At 52.2% G+C, this 14,365-nt stretch overlaps 1 protein-coding gene across 4 annotated transcripts in view; it reads left to right on the plus strand.

Moving 5' to 3' along the window:
- The first annotated feature begins 70 nt into the window (after positions 1-70).
- Positions 71-14,365, plus strand: part of NAXD (NAD(P)HX dehydratase) — a 21,970-nt gene continuing 7,675 nt past the window's right edge. Inside the window, exons 1-5 of one of the 4 annotated variants that reach the window (XM_025874608.2) lie at positions 71-89; positions 4,986-5,136; positions 8,764-8,809; positions 9,740-9,828; positions 11,924-12,032. In XM_025874608.2, the coding sequence (XP_025730393.1) occupies positions 86-89; positions 4,986-5,136; positions 8,764-8,809; positions 9,740-9,828; positions 11,924-12,032 (399 nt within the window). In that variant the 5' untranslated portion in view covers positions 71-85. Of the gene's footprint in view, positions 90-1,040; positions 1,306-4,985; positions 5,137-8,763; positions 8,810-9,739; positions 9,829-11,923; positions 12,033-14,365 lie in introns of those variants that run through there. The other 3 variants (XM_025874607.2, XM_025874606.2, XM_073887426.1) reach the window with 3 other exon arrangements.

Raw genomic sequence — 14,365 nt, forward strand, 5'->3', positions numbered from 1 at the left:
CCTCACCTACATTCAGAACTACCTCAAGAGGAGTGCCATGATCTTTCTGTGGCTGTAGGGAAGTAAGGAGGCGCACTTAGGTGTTATGGGTGAGTTGCATCCCCCCAAGATCTGTTTAGGTCCCAACCCCCGGTACCCGTCAGTGCACCCTTACTTGAAAGTAGGGTCTTTGCAGATGACCAGATGAGTCTAAGGTAATCAGAGGGGGCCCTAGTTCAATACGACTGGCGCCCTTGTAAGAGGAACCACCATACGAGGACAGACTCACAGGAAGAACGCCACCTGAGGACACAGCTGCAAGGCAAGGAACGCGAGGGGGTGACGGCCACCACCACAGGGCTGAACTTAGACCTGCGGCCTTCAGAACCGTGAAACCACACGTTTCTGTTCTGTACTGCGCCCGCCCAAGGGGCCCGGCTGTGCTCAGCCAGGGGGCCGCCAGGGGCCCTTCCACCTTCCCCGGCTCTAGCCTGTTCGCCTGCGAGCAGCCTCTGCAAGGCGGGTCCTCGGGAGGCGGCGAGCGGGAGCGGGAAGGCGGGAGGCGTGGACGCCCTCCACGTCTCTGACTTGAGCAGCCGGAACGGCGGCGGCCCCGCTCACCGGGGCGGGGAGCACCGCGGGGCCACCCCGCTGGACGGACCAGCCCGCAGTCCGCGAGCACATCCGGCCCAGGAATCGGCCCGCGCGAAGGTGCTGCTCCAGGCCCTCCACCCGCTTTCCCAGAGTGACGTGCCTGTCAACTGCGCAGCGTTCTGCCCCGTTTTCTATAACGCCCCCAGCCCCAAGCAGGAACAAGGCAAAGACCCCAAACACTAAAGCCCTAAGACGCACCTAGACGCCGGAAGCCGCTTCCCGGCAAAACTCCAGGGGTCGGGCGCTGGGGCCCTGCGGGGTTGGGCACTGAGCTTGTCAATCATCAGAGACCGTATACGACTGACGGAGGCCAGTCTGTGGGTGGGGCGAGGCTAGATTTCGAGGGTCGGCTTCCGGCGGCGGCGCGCGGGCGGCCGGGAGCCGGAAGTCCGCCGGGAGCTCTGGTTCCGGCGGCGGCGCGGGGGCGGCCGGGAGCCGGAAGTCCGCCGTGAGCTCTGGTTCCGGCGGCGGCGCGGGGGCGGCCGGGAGCCCGGCCTCCGATGGCCGTAGGTCCCGTCCGGGTGGCCGCCGGGGCCTGCCGCCGAGGTAAGCGCGACACCGGCCTTGCAGGCATGGCCCCTCTGGCGGGGGCCGGGGCTGTGCTCGCCGGCGCGGCCGCTGTGGCGCTGCTCTCGGCCGCGCTCGTGCTCCGCGAGCTGCCGCTGGACGCAGGTACCCGGCCGCGGGCGCTCGTCGGGACGGGGGGCGCCGCCGAGGGCCGCTCGCGCGGGGAGCCCGGGGGCCGCGAGGAGTTGCACGGCCTTCGTGCGGCCGCGGGGCCGGGCCGAGGAGGGCTTCGCTCGCGACCGCGGCACAGCCGCCTCCGCGTCGGGGCGGGGTGGGGTGGCTGGAAGCGCCGGTACCGCGGGGCAAGGGGCCGGGGCGCGCCTGGGCACCCGAGCGACCCCCGAGGACCCCGCCCCGGCCTTGGCTGTTAAACAGGACGGGTGGCGTCGAAAGAACGGAGGCGTGTAAGAGACGGGGGCGTCTTACTCGGAGTCCCGCACCCCGTCGGAACGTGTTCTCCTCCCCGTTTGCCCGGTGGGGGAGGACTCACGTAAAATACAGGAGCGTGGTTTAGGCCGTTAGGGAGCGCGTGCGTTCGCGTGGGCTGTATTGTCCCATTTCTCACTCGCTGGAGAGGTTTGTTTACCCACCTTTGTGTGGAACGTTAGAGGCCCTGAGAAAATGCGAAAATTACGCCGTCCGCGGTTCCCCAGCCAATAACTAGCTGAAAGGCCAAAATTCACTTTTGCTAGGATAGTAAAAAGATTTTGCTACGTACGTATATATAGTGGTGCAGAGCAGAGAATAATTGTAAGGGAGTTTTGGCTTTTTGTTTTTCCGCACGATAGTTCCAAATGCTTTCTTTTTCTTAATTGGAGTACAGTTGACACAGCGTTACCTTAGCTTCAGTGCCAGTTGCCTCGAGAGGCCCTGAGGGGTCTCTTAGCTTCTGCACCTGCCTTCCTCGCACGGGCAGCAGAGGGGCTTCCGGTCAGTTCAGACTTTTTATTGGTAGCCATTTGTCTCGAATTTGCACACTGTGATTAACTAGCTGTGTTTCTCTTGGCATTTGTTCAAGGTTTTATTTTTAGGCTGATTTGCTGAACTTTTACCCCAAAACAGGTGGAGTTCTAGAGCCCTGGCTTCCCATCCTAGCTTTAGGGCCTGTCGGGTACTGTAAGGATTGCTGTCAGCTGCTCCAGATTAGCTGTGGTTCCCTTTGGTTTGGAGCACAGTTTGGCAGGAAGACGCAGGCTTATCCCAGAGCGTCGTAGGTGGTAATCCTAGAAGACAGCCCAGGCCGAAGAAACCCATTTCCATCTCCAGGCTCCCTCCACCACTTCCATACAACAAAAATCAGACGGGTTTGACCTGTTCTTCCAGGCTCGGAATTGTCCTGAAGATAAAGTTACGTAATGGGATAAATTTTAAGTCACCTCTTGTCAAGCTGTTTTTATCCTTGAGAACATTGATGTTTATCCTTAAATATTTCTGTGGCCAAGTCCAATGATGCATGCTAGTAAGCCAGCTGAAACTGAGTAACTGAAGTGGAGAGAGATGTAATTGACCTTCATTTGGCCCTTTGCTAACAAGGCATTGGTCTCAGGTGGATGGGACAGAGGCCGGTGAGCAGTGGATCTACTTCACATCCATACGCACTGGCTAAACAGTGAAAATGGTATACTTCTCAAGTGATTTTATTCTCCCCTCCCAAATGGTTATTAAGGACTTGATCGTTGTTGTCTTTTGGTCGGTGTGGTGACTATTTGGTTAAGGAAAAATGATTTGCTGTAAAATGGCAGCATTTTGGTAAAATGGTGTCTTCTGGTCTGGCTTATCCATTACTACCCCAGGCGTCTTCCCAGGCCTGTGTCTCTGGGCTCTAGTTTCCTTATCTGTAAAAGGATACACCGGCCGCTAATGAGAATAAATTAAGATGCTTTTAATTTATCAAACATTTATGGAGTGTCTTTTTTATTAAGATTTTATTTATTTGACAGAGAGACAGCGAGAGAGGGAACACAAGCAGGGGGAGTGGGAGAGGGAGAAGCAGGGAGCCCGATGCGGGGCTCGATCCCAGGACCCTGGGATCATGACCTGAGCCAAAGGCAGACGCTTAACGACTGAGCCACCCAGGCGCCCTTATGGAGTGTCTTGATCTGTGCCAGACTCCGAGGTGATGGAGGGTGGGGAAACACCTGTCCTGAAGCCGGGGGTGGGAGCTGTATCACATTCTGTGTCGGCAAAGGGTAGCGGTCTTAGGAACACTCTGTGACGAAGTGCTGAATAGAAGGTACTGGAACCTGATAAACCCACAACATTGTAAGGAACCCAGAACACCCCTTGCGTGATTGGTTGCTTTTGGACTCCACTTTTACAGTGTCTAGACTTTAAAAAGCAACTGTGTTTCATGATGTGAGGAATTTGAAGTCGCGGCCATTCTTTGATATCCTTGTATTGGCGGATCATGTTGTTAAGCTGGACGTGTTCAGGTGCTGTGGACATGCTTTTCAGCAGTCAGCGATGTGTCACCGGATCTGATGGCGGCAGCCCTAGTACTCTTCCTGCAGCTCACCGGGAGTGCACAGTGATGGGGGCGAGGAGGAGACAGTGAGCGGGCTGGGGGGCGGGGCGTGAACAGGCGCCGGGGAGGTGGAGGAGAGAGTTGGGTTGCTCTGGTAGCTGGGTGCCTCTGGGGCAGGATGGAAGACTTGGCACCAGACTTTGGAAGCAGAGGGATCAGCCGGCTGTCGCCAAGGCTGAGCAAGCCCAGTTGGGCCTTTTCTTGGCCAAAGGTTTACAGTGATTCTGTTTTAAGTTTTAGTCTTGTGTTGGTTTGGGAGCAGGTGAAAAGTGTTGGGTTGACAGTAATTAATATTCTCACATGTGGAGGTCTCAGCACCTGGCACATCAACTGAGGCGGCAATTACAGCTACTCATTAAAGTTACTTGAATAAAATTGTTGAATAAAAAGCAGAATTTTAAGAGTGTTTTTAAAGATAAAACTGTTTACCTTATGGAGCTGGGGCAGCTTTTGGTCTTCATTCGAACTGTGACACCTGCCTGGTTTTCCTCTGCTGCTGAGATAACTGGAAGGAAATGAATTTTGGGTTCCTTGTGTGAGTATTGTGTATATTTGCAAAGACACTTTAATTCTAGAGAAAACGTGCTTTAGTATCTATTCAAACCTTGAATACACAACATGTTATAGAACATGGGATTTCTCTCACAGCTGAGCTGGGTTAAATATCAAGGCAATTATGTAATGAGGGAAGTTTTTCTAGAAAGGCAGTTAAAATCTAGCTATTTAGAGACAATTCAAAATCATCTTATTTAATTTATTTTTTCATCTTTCTTTAAAATGCTGCTTTGAACCCAGTGTAAGCTATGTTCTCTATTTAGGAGGCCATTTCTAGGTTATTTAATTAGTATCTAATTGAGTGTCAGAAACATGACTGGAAGGTTGGGAGTATGAATATGGGAGGTTGCTTTTCCAGTTTGAGAGAAGAGACCTGATAATGGAAGATTGAACTGGAATATGAGTAGTTTATTAAGTGGTAATGCATTAAAAACACTCTCTGAAAGGTTAACTAGACTTTGGAAATGTCTGATACATTTCAAAAACAAACTTGTTATGTCCAGCTAGTGTTAGTGTTGTGTTGTAATTTCTAAGCATCATTTGCTTACAGAAATAAAATAAGGAAACCATTGGATAAAAATCTATAGCCTCCATGTTAAGTCAGCTTTGGGAAGTGTTTTGGTTAATAGACTATCTTGTTTCAGTCTCTCTTTTTATGTATGTTAATAGATATTTTTCTAAATGATTCCGTTTTCCTGTTTTTTAGTTTTACAAAGAGCATTTTCACTGCATAAAGCACATTCGATAAAGGATATGGAAAATACTTTGCAGCTGGTGAGAAATATTATACCTCCTCAAACTTCCAAGAAGCACAAAGGCCAAGATGGAAGAATAGGCGTCATTGGAGGCTGCCAGGAGTAAGTGACTTGGAAAATGTTAGTGTTTAAGCAGTCAGTCTATTGTCTGGCTCTCTACCTGCTTATCAGTCAGTCGTCCGTCTCTCTGTCTGGTTGGACCCCAGTAATGTCTCAGTGTAGTCTGATGTTCCGACACCCGGGATTTTTCAGTGATGAACTTTGTGAATAGAAGAAAACAGTAAGGGCCCCGAGTGAGCTGTTGACTGGTGTGTCAGTGTGGAGACTCCCTTCACGGTTCGGGGCTGGGACTGTTTTTTCTTGTTTTATACTTTCCTGGATTGACCAGGCTACATACCATAAACATGTTACTTTGTAATCAGGAGAAAACCATGTGTTTGGTTTACTTTGTCAATTTGAAGATGTTCTTGGAAGCCATTAAGGAAATTTGACAGGTGCTAGCCTTTTTTCAAGGCTTGTTTTCTAGTTCTATGGATTTTGCTGCCGTGTTGTTTACACATAAAATTTTATAATTTGTCCTTGTTTATAAATGATACTTTTGCCTTTGACTTAAATTCGACCTTGGTTACCATTTCAGCTACTGCTTATTCTCTGTTCATGTTGATGCGCTGTCTCTGCCTGGTTGTGTATTTTCAGCGGTTTATCACATAGGTGTATTATAAATAATACACAGCTTGATTTGTTTCTTAACCCCATGTGACAGTAGCTGCTCTTTTTAATAAGGCAAATCAACCTGTTTACATTTAGTCTACCTAATGTACTTTGTACTTTCTAAGACTTGTTATGTTTTCTCTTCATTTTTCGTTGTTTCCATTTTTTCCTTATTTTTGCTAGGTTTTTCCTTTTATTAATCTGGAAATACTGTTATGCTTTCAAATTTAGCTAGGGCTTGCCTTTTCTAACTAGCATGATGGATTAGAAATGCCACTCGGGAGAGCACTAACACTGATCTGAGAACTGCTAGGGAACTCGTAGCGCAGCCCCTAGTACTACACGCAACTTCGTACGCCGCTGCCTACTTCCTGCCTGGCCTAGTGGTCTGCACTCGGGGTGGGAGTCCTTGGCCTCTTCTGGCATTTTCCTTTCCTTTTTTTTAAGATTTTATTTATTTATTTGACAGAGACAGCGAGAGAGGGAACACAAGCAGGGGGAGTGGGAGAGGGAGAAGCAGGCTTCCCGTGGAGCAGGGAGCCCGATGCGGGGCTCGACCCCAGGACCCTGGGACCATGACCTGAGCCGAAGGCAGACGCTTAACGACTGAGCCCCCCAGGTGCCCCTTTTCTGGCATTTTCTTTGACAATACGCAGGGGACCCTGCGGAGTACTTGCATACCCACTGTGTCTTGCTGTGGTGGGTGGGCTCTTGTGCCTTGGCTGAGTTAGGAAATCTCAGGTAGCATGATTTTCTTTGCTAAACTATCATGTGATTGCATTGTCCTCTAGCCTGTATTTTGCACCACAAAAAAGAAGTTTGCTTTAATTTATAAGTAACTTGTTCTTGCTTGGATGTTTATAAGATTTTCTTTTTCTTTAGAATTCTGCAGTTTCTTCTGGATGTGTCCGGGTGTGTCTTATCCTTGCTAATCGTACTTGAGACTTGGTGAACCCTTTCTGTCTGTAGACATGGTCCCTTTGGATGAGGAAAGTGTGCCTCTGTTACTGGCTCTCCTTTCTCATCTGTTTTTTTCTCTAACTGCATTGTGGATTCTTGGATCATTAGCTCTTAGCTGCTTGTCTTCCTTTAGGTCCCCAGTTAAAGGACAGCCCTCCTCCGGCATCCGGGATGGAGGCCGGCAGCGCGGTGGCCTCGACCAGGCCCTCGGGCCCTTAACCCCTTGAGAGTTGGGGGAGTCGGGGGTTTTAGCCTTCGCATCCCCTCTCTCTCCTGCCTTGTATTTTGGGACATTTACCTGGGAAGAACTGGCCATCAGGCTTTCTTTTCAGATGAGTCTGGTAGTGTAGCATACTAGGGAGTAATTATCTAACTTAAAATATGTCCATTAGCTTTGGGAACTAACCTTTAAAGTAGGGTCATCTTTATTCTGATTATAAAGGTATTATCTGCTTGTTGTAAAAATTCAAACACTGCAGAAACGTGTGAAGTGAAAGCCTCATAGTACCCCATATAATAATACAGCACGGGCACATTATTAGCCTTCCAGACTTTTCTGTGTACGTAACTATTTTTTACAAAACTGGACCACGTTGTCACTGTTTTGTGCCAGTCTCAGCCTGCCAATAACCAGTGTTGTAGTTGGAGCTGCCCCCGTGGTTCTTATGATCACAAGATGCCCGTTAGCAACAACTTTCAGGAAACTTATAAAAAAAAATAAAGGTGTGTTACTTACAAGATCTGGAAATGACACAGCACTGGGGCTACACAGCGAGGTGGGTGGACAGATCATGTGGGCTTGGGTTCTACTTTTATTGGGGGTGAGGGTGGGCACCTAGGGTCTCAAGGGCTCACTTCTTATTGGTGAATTTAAAGCACCGGAAGAGAGACGACAAGTGGCTCAAATAGTTATTGAAATCAACCAAGATCTTTATTTTTATTTATTTTTAAAGATTTTTATTTATTTGACAGAGCACAAGCAGGAGGAGTGGCAGGCAGAGGCAGGGGGAGAAGCAGGCTTCCCACAAAGCAGGGGGAGCCCGATGCGGGACTTGATCCCAGGACCCTGGGAAAATGACCTGAGCCGAAGGCAGTCGCTTAACCAACTGAGCCACCCAGGCGCCCTGAAATCAACCAAGATCTTTAAAACAAACTAGCCTCAAGGGGGTGGGGGTGGCCTGGCTTTCTCCCTAGTCCTGGGCTGGTGAAGCGTTTGAGATAGCGGTGTTGGAAGTGGATGCTTTTGCAGTCAGAGCTTACGTCAGGTACTTGTATTACAGAACAGAGGAAACAAGCGTCAGGGCTTTGCATTATGTATACTTGCTGTTTGCTGGTGTGACCTCCTTTTCATTCAGTGCAGTGTCCTGGGTATCAGTCATTCCATGTTGGTTCCTAGAGACCGATTCTTGGTGAGTGGACTTGTGGTATTTGTTGTAAAGATGGCTGTAACTTACTAACCAATCCCTGTTGATAGGCGATCAGTCACCTCTGTTCTTTTTCCCAACTAAACAGTATGACTGTAGACATACCTGTATATTTTTCTACTTATATGTGCATCTGGTTATTTCCAAGGGATCAATTCCCAGAATTGATACTGGAGCAGAGTGCAGACATCTTAAATGTTGTTGCCCATTGCTAATTGCCCTCCCCTTCTGTGCTGGAAGCAATGTTAAAAAGACAGGAATGCTGGGATGGACGCGGGGGGGGGTGGGGTCGGGAGGTGTGTGAGTCTCCGCGCCTGGCTGTGTGCCGCTGTTCTCCACGCTGTCTGTGAGTTCTCACGGCCTCTGCAAGCCTCCAGTTTGAACACAGCGCTGCAGAGAAGCCAGCGGTCCTGACGTGGTATGAAGGTCTTCCGTGGCAGGGGCGCCTGGTGCCTTAGTTGGTCGAGCGGTGAACTCTGGATCTCAGCTCGGGTTGGGAGCTCAGGCCTCGCTGGGCTCCCTGCTACGAGGTGCTGGGCCCTGGGCTCGGTGATTCCTGTCTTTATGTCCCATTGATAACCCTGGTGTGCTGGCCTTCTCAGAGGATGTTGACTGTCCCTGTCTTACTTTGTAGGTACACTGGAGCGCCCTACTTTGCTGCCATCTCAGCTCTCAAAGTGGTAGGTCTGTTTACAGCTTTTCTGTCTAGTCAACCATTGGATTCTTTCCTTATTTTTTAAAGATTTTATTTACTTGAGAGAGCGAGCATGTGAGAGACCACGAGCAGTGGGGAGGGGTAGAGGGAGAAGCAAACTCCCCGCTGAGCAGGGAGCCCGATGCGGGGCTCGATCCCAGGACCCTGAGATCCTGACCTGATCTGAAGGCAGATGCTTCACCGACTGAGCCACCCAGGCGCCCCAAGAGTTGGATTCTTTAAATATGATTAGAGAAATGTCTTCTGATAGAAATCTCAATGTCCTGGGGTAATCATGGGCAAGAGAAACACCTTTAAATCTATCCTAACCTTGTGCAGTGACAACATAAGTGGATTTTTTTAAAGATTTTATTTATTAGGGAGAGATCACGAGAAGGGGGAGTGGCAGGCAGAGGGAGAAGCAGGCTTCCCGCGGAGCAAGGAGCCTGATGCGGGACTCGATCCCAGGACCCTGGGATCCTGACCTGACCTGAGCTGAAAGCAGATGCTTAATGACTGAGCCACCCAGGCGCCCCTAACTGAAGTTTTATTAGAATTGTCCTTCACCACCATGATCCTAGAATGCCGCTTTAGTCCTCACTTAAGCAGTTGGCATCTTTATGCCTTGGCGATTTCTCAGGCCTTTGATCAAGTCCTGATGGCCCAGTTGGCACAGTTAATGTGAAACGTGCTCCCCGTGGCCCTCGGGGTGATGCAGCCAGAGTTGCTCTGGGTTGACCTGCCTCTTGGGTGGCAGCGACAGTCTGCTTTCTTTCCAGCCGTTTTCTTTGCTTCCATCTTCTCTGAGCCACCTCGCTATAGTTTAAGGGCTGTGGTGAGGGCCTGGCGCTGAGGCCACCTCCGTGTCTGTTGAGCGGGCCCTGCTCTGAGTCAGCCTCTTGTGCTCATTTCTCAGGGCGCAGATTTATCCCACGTGTTCTGCACCCGGGAGGCTGCGCCTGTGATCAAGTCGTACAGCCCGGAGCTGATTGTTCACCCAGTTCTGTGAGTGGGGCCGCTCGGGGGTGCTTTGCTTGCAGCTGTGCTCCTCGGCCATGGGGCCTTCTTGTGGGCTCTAAGTCCCTCCGTGGAGCGGCTGCTGTACTGGGGGGTGGTAGGGAGGTGCTGTTAGAAGGAGAAGGCTGTAAGGAGCCCACTGTCTGGTCAGAAGACAAGCAGCCATGTGTGTACGGCATGGGAGGGGTTTGGACCCCCAGGGCGCTATGCCCCCAGGCTGCCCCGTGGTCCCTCAGAAGTGGCTGAAGCTTCCTAACAGAGTCTTGGCCTTGCCTGCAGCTATGCTGCCCACAGCAGTAATGAGGGGCCTGTCGAGCAGGCATTGGCCATTCCCTTGTTCAGCAGATGCTTCCACTGTCCGTCCCTGCCCTGGCTTCCACGGGGACAGCACTGAACCAAGCAGACAAAACACCTGCTCCCGTGCAGCCCCCTTTCTAGGGCAGCCCTGTGTCCTAGAGCTTTTATGCAGTGGTGAACGCGTTCTCGGTGCTATCCGGATCTATGGCTGCTGAGCACGTGAAATGTGGCCGGTGGGACTCAGAAGCTGAATTAAATTTACATAGCCACATGTGGCTGGTGTCTGCCCTATTGGGCAGCACAGCTCCGGCGACGGACAAGCAAGAGAGAAGGATGTCAGAGGGTGATGAGGACCACGCAGCGGGGCAGGGCAGGAGACAGGGAATGCCAGCCGTGTGGGAAGCACGCGTGCCACGCATTATGTGTGCACGCTCGTGGCCCATGTGCAGTTTTCACTAGGGTGATGGTGGGCAGGGGCCCAGAGAGTGGCACTAAGGTAGGGACCTACAGACCTGGGGAAGGGCTGGCGCCGCGGTTCAAGCCAAGGAGTTTTGGGGAGCACTGAAGACTCAGGATGGGGCGGGTGCCCCGAGAGGTTCAGGGCCAAGGTGTGCAGGTCATGGGGGGTCATCCTAGGGGTTTCGGCTTTCACGTAAACGAGGAAGAGGGAGAAGGGATGTGCTAGAGCCCTTGAGCAGGGGAGCAACAGATCCAGTGTACATTTTAAAGACTTAGCCGGCTGCTGTGGAGAATGAGCTTTTGGGGCCTAGGGTGGGAGCAGGGGTTGCATGAGAAGGGAGTTGTCAGCGTCTTGGTGAGTAGAAGTAGGAGAGGGGGTCACATTCTAGGTACATTTGAAAGTGCAGCCCCAGGATCTACTGGCAGGTGGGTTATGGGGTAGAAGGAAAAGATGAGAGTCATGGAGGCCGCTCTGGGTTTGATCGAAGCTAGTTGTCACTTGACAAGGGGGGGAACCTGGGGGTGCAGGTTTGGCGGGGGTGACCATCAGGAGCTGGCTTTTGGATGTGTTTTCACTTGCCTGTTGGACATCCAGGCGGCATTGCTGTGATGTGTCGGACAAGAGTGGGGTGGTCGGGGAAGGCGTAGATCTGGGGGTATTAACATGGGAGGTGTTTAAAGCCAGGAGAAGATGAGGCTCTGCGGGAGTGCGTATCAGCGGGGACAGCCCAGCGCGCAGCAGCTGGGAGCTCAGCATGGGCAGGGAACGGGGGAGGAGGGGTACTCTGGAGAGCTGTTGGCACTCTTCTGGAAGGGCCTGTGTCCCTGCAGTCCGTCAGATACGGAGACTAAGCACAGGTGCTTGGATCTCATGGTGGACTTGTTGGGGGCAAAGCCTTACAAAGTGGGTTCTAAGAGTCGAGCGAGATGGGTGGGAAGGTGGTGTGGTGAAACGACACAATCCCGTACAGCTCTCAGGTCCTCTTCTAAGTGACAGGGTTCACAGGTGCCCCTTTGAGTACATAAGGTACCCCTGTGTGATGGAAACAAACCGGTTCGTTCTAGAGGGTGAAGACTGTCTGGAAAGTAGCTGGAATGTCTCTATAGCTTCGTTTAGGTGCTGAAAGCTAGATTTCTCCCTTGGGGTGTGAAAGGATGAGCCCGTCTACGGAGTTGACGGGGGAGGTATGGCTAGGTGCAGGCTCGGGTCCTGGCCTGGGTCCTGCAACAGGAGAAGGACCTGGGGAAATCCAGAAAAACGTGTGGGCTCCCCAGCCAGTGAGTGCACATCGGACTGAGCTGCTCCGGCCTTGCTTTCTCCATGCAGCGACAGCCCCGGCGCCGTTCATGATGTGGAGGAGTGGCTGCCCCGGCTGCATGCCCTGGTCGTGGGACCCGGCCTGGGTCGAGATGATACTCTTCTCGAAAACGTTAAGGTAAGTGTAGAGAATTACTGAACATGCCTCTCCTCATAGACTCAGCTTGTGGAGTCAGAAGAAAAGTGTTTTCTTGGAGTTTGTGTTGTTCAGTGTTCTGGGGCCTCCTGATGGAAAAATTAAGATGGTTTGGGGGAGAGAGGAGGCACTAGGCAGAGAGAAGAATGACCCTAAAACAGATTAGACAGAAGGAGTCTCCTGCTCTCGGGGCCTCAGCTTGTCGTACTTGTCATACTGCGGCGGGGGGGTGGGGGAAGTTCCCCGGGACCGCTCGGGGCTCAGGGGTCTCCCCTCTGGAATGAGAAGCATGGTGATCGGCGCCTGGGGGGTAGGGACAGCCACTCAGCCCTCTCACAAAGAGCCGAGAGAATGGGTGCCGAATGAACCAGCAGTTCATTTGGGACAGGTAATCGGAGAGCCATTCCCGGACAGTCGAGCAGTGACCCTTGGTGACACGCTGCAAAGTCTGAGCGGCCCTGGGTCGGAGCCGCCTGGAGCCATCGTGGGGCACGTCACATGCAGGCAGCGTCGTTGATCTCGACCACTTGCCGAAAAGTAGGAGTAAACCCTAGCTGCAGGGCGCAAGAGCCTTTGGTTCACGTGAGGTGAGGGGGGTCCGAGTGGGGAAGCCCATGTGTAGACGGCAGGTCTGCTGTGCACTCGGGTCGGGATATGGCGGCCCTGCACGGGTGGCTGGGCTGTAATGGCCTCTCCCAGGTGGTTTGCCTCTGGGAAGAGAGGCCAGTGAGGGCGCCTGCCAGAGTGGGGAGGACCGTTGGCACAATGGGCTTCGTGACCTTTTGTGACTTGTCCGTTAACCTCTGGCCCCACTTGGTCACGACAGAGTGCAGCTCACGAGGTTCTCTGGCCTCTCTGTCCTCCTCTCGTGCTCACTGGGGTTCTCACATCATGGTGCTGGTTCTCGCTTACGTACTTGGGAGACACCCACATGCCGTTGGTGTAGATGCGTCTGACTTTTGTGTGGAGCAGCCTCGGGGTTTGTCTGCTGCTTCCTCAGGAGAGCTGTTTACGTAGGCTGTCGGTGACTACGCTGCGGCCTGAACGCATGTCCCCCCAGATCCATGTATTGGAAACCTCACCCCCAAGGTGAGGTGTCAGGAAGTGAGGCCTTTGAGGGGGGTGGTTGGGTCGTGAGGGTGGAGCAGCCTCCTGAATGGGACTCATGCTCTTATAGAGGGGCCCCCAGAGCTCCCTTCCCCTTCCACCAGGTGAGGACATGGTGAGTGGTCTGTGACCTGTAGGAGACCCTCCCCCGGCACCCCCATCTTGGACTTGTAGCTTCCAGAACTATGAGCAGTGCATCCCTGTTTTTCCAAGCCACCCAGCCTGTGGCATTTGTCACAGCAGCTTGAGTGGACTCTGCATGGTCTGATGGCAGTTTGCATCAGGAAGCCACTTGTCAGGGTGTCTCTGGAACAGAACCGCAAACGGAGACGGCCTTCTTGGCTTCCATGGTGAGCTGCAGGCCCCGAGCCTGTCCTGCCGTGGCAGCATGGCTTTCTGTGCCGTCCACCTGACGCCTAGGCATTGCCCACCTCCGAGGAGCTGCCACACCGGGCATCAACGCCTCACCCTCACCCACGTCTCCCTGGGCTCCCCGAGTGTTGGCCACTTCATTCCTCAGCAGAGGATTTCATGTGCAGAGAAAACTTAAGATCAGTGATGAGAAATGAACTTATTTTTGAAACAACGGTTTAAATGAGTGGGAAAACGTACTTGGATTTTACCAGAATTCCTCATAAGTATTTTTCTCCCTTGGGACAAATACGTGTGCAAGGGCCACACCCAGCACTGGCCGGAGGACCCGAGACGGCCGTGCACCTTCCTCATCCGCTCGGCTCTGTTTCCTTATGTTCTGCTGGGTTATGGTGCTCGGTACAGTCTGTGACTTGTACACTCACACTGGGTGCGTTTTCCGCGTGCTTTCTATTGCTACCCTCCGTTCCCACAGCAGCCCTCCTGTTGGTGCTGGTATTCTCCCCATTTTACAAAGCAAGGAGCCCGGATGCTGTTTGTTTCCCGCTTGCTGCCTGCTCCATAGCAGACACTTACCAGATGTTTCCTGAACAAATTCATTATCTGGTGCAATCCTGAAAACAGCCCTATTAGATAGATTTCTCTCCTTATCCTTATTATTTTTTTTTTTTTTTAAAGATTTTACTTCACAGAGCACAATCAGGGGCAGTGGGCCTTCTCTCTAGAGAGAAGCAGGGTCCCCGCTGAGCAGGGAGCCCGATGTGGGGCTTGATCCCGGGACCCTGGGCTCATGGCCTGAGCCGAAGGCAGACGCTTAATGACGGAGCCACCCAGGC

Source organism: Callorhinus ursinus, unplaced genomic scaffold (genome assembly GCF_003265705.2).
Source record: "Callorhinus ursinus isolate GAN/ISIS: 27379988/994484 unplaced genomic scaffold, GSC_fseal_2.0 scaffold79, whole genome shotgun sequence".
Lineage (NCBI taxonomy): Eukaryota > Metazoa > Chordata > Mammalia > Carnivora > Otariidae > Callorhinus > Callorhinus ursinus.